General features: G+C 47.6%; 1 protein-coding gene across 3 annotated transcripts in view; it reads left to right on the forward strand.

Moving 5' to 3' along the window:
* Positions 1 to 881, forward strand: part of LOC133644918 (arf-GAP with Rho-GAP domain, ANK repeat and PH domain-containing protein 3-like) — a 40,139-nt gene extending 39,258 nt beyond the window's left edge. For all 3 annotated transcript variants that reach the window (XM_062039676.1, XM_062039675.1, XM_062039677.1), the window contains exon 37: positions 171 to 881. In XM_062039676.1, coding sequence (XP_061895660.1) covers positions 171 to 530 — 360 coding nt within the window. In that variant the 3' untranslated portion in view covers positions 531 to 881. The remainder of the gene's footprint in view (positions 1 to 170) is intronic.
* The last annotated feature ends 409 nt before the right edge of the window (positions 882 to 1,290 follow it).

Below are 1,290 nucleotides of genomic sequence, written 5' to 3' on the forward strand. Positions count from 1 at the left end.
ACCCGTCTGTCCCGTCCAACTTGTCCGTCTCGTTTGACTCGTCCATTTTTCCCTGACTCATCTGTTTTGTCTGGCTCGTGTGTCTCGACTATCCCGTCTGACCCGTCTCTCCCGTCCGACCTGTCCGTCTGGTCTGACCCGTCTGACTGTTGTGTCTGGTGTGCCCGCAGCCCATGCAGGTGCAGCACGACTCGGTGGAGGAGCGCTCGGAGTCTCCGGAGCCTCTCTACGAGGAGGTGGGCGACTTCGGCCTGCAGGTGCTGAAGTCTCTGGAGACCAGCTTCCTCACCAGCAGCGCGGCGGAGACGCAGGAGGTCCTCCAGCCGGCCAAACTTCCAGCTGACCCCGTGTGCGACTGGGCGAGGGAGGCCGACGCCGTGACGGGACACGAAGACGGCGGCTGCAGGAAGTCTCGGCTGCAGACCGTCTGCACGCCGGCACAAGAACTTCTACTGCAGGAGCTCTCTTCTGCTTTTGGGAAGAACCCTGAGGAGGACGAAATGGAGGAGGAGGAGGACGTTGGACCTTAGGCTTCCTCTGCTGGCTGCTGAAGGTCACCTCATGTGAAGACCACAGACCGCCTGCAGCCTGTGGAACCTTTCACTCACACCTTGTCTTTAACTTTGGACCACAGCATTGTCAAATAAATGCTTGAATGTCGCTGCTTTTAATGGTTGCCATGGTGACACGCACTTATTCCCTCAGTAATTAGGATGTGATAAATACATCTTGACATTATTTACATCAAATAGTTAGTTATTGTGTCAATCTGTTTCATGTCAAATATAATAGTTATTTAAATATAGTCAAAGCTATTTAGTTATTTCTTTCCTAAATGTCATTATTTCATAAACGTGTGTCAAAGCTTAATGAACTAATTGTATCTGTCAAACTGGCCAATCAGAGTCAGTGGGCGGGGCTAACAGGAATCTAGTCCAAAGTATTGGGGAGGTATTTTTGGATAATATTGGGTATTTTTCACATTTTGGTTGTTTTTTTACCCTTTTCTTCCCTGTTTCCCAGTGTGTCATAACTGGGTGTATTTTTGACATGTATCTTCATTTGGACTCTCCCCTAACTATTTTTGACAATATTGGGTATTTTTCACATTTTGGTTGTTTTTTTACCCTTTTCTTCCCTGTTTCCCAGTGTGTCATAACTGGGTGTATTTTTGACATGTATCTTCATTTGGACTCTCCCCTGACTATTTTTGACAATATTGGGTATTTTTCACATTTTGGTTGTTTTTTTCCCCCCTTTTCTTCCCTGCTTCCCTGTGTGTCATTCCTG

This window comes from Entelurus aequoreus, linkage group LG28 (assembly GCF_033978785.1).
Source record: "Entelurus aequoreus isolate RoL-2023_Sb linkage group LG28, RoL_Eaeq_v1.1, whole genome shotgun sequence".
Classification (NCBI taxonomy): domain Eukaryota; kingdom Metazoa; phylum Chordata; class Actinopteri; order Syngnathiformes; family Syngnathidae; genus Entelurus; species Entelurus aequoreus.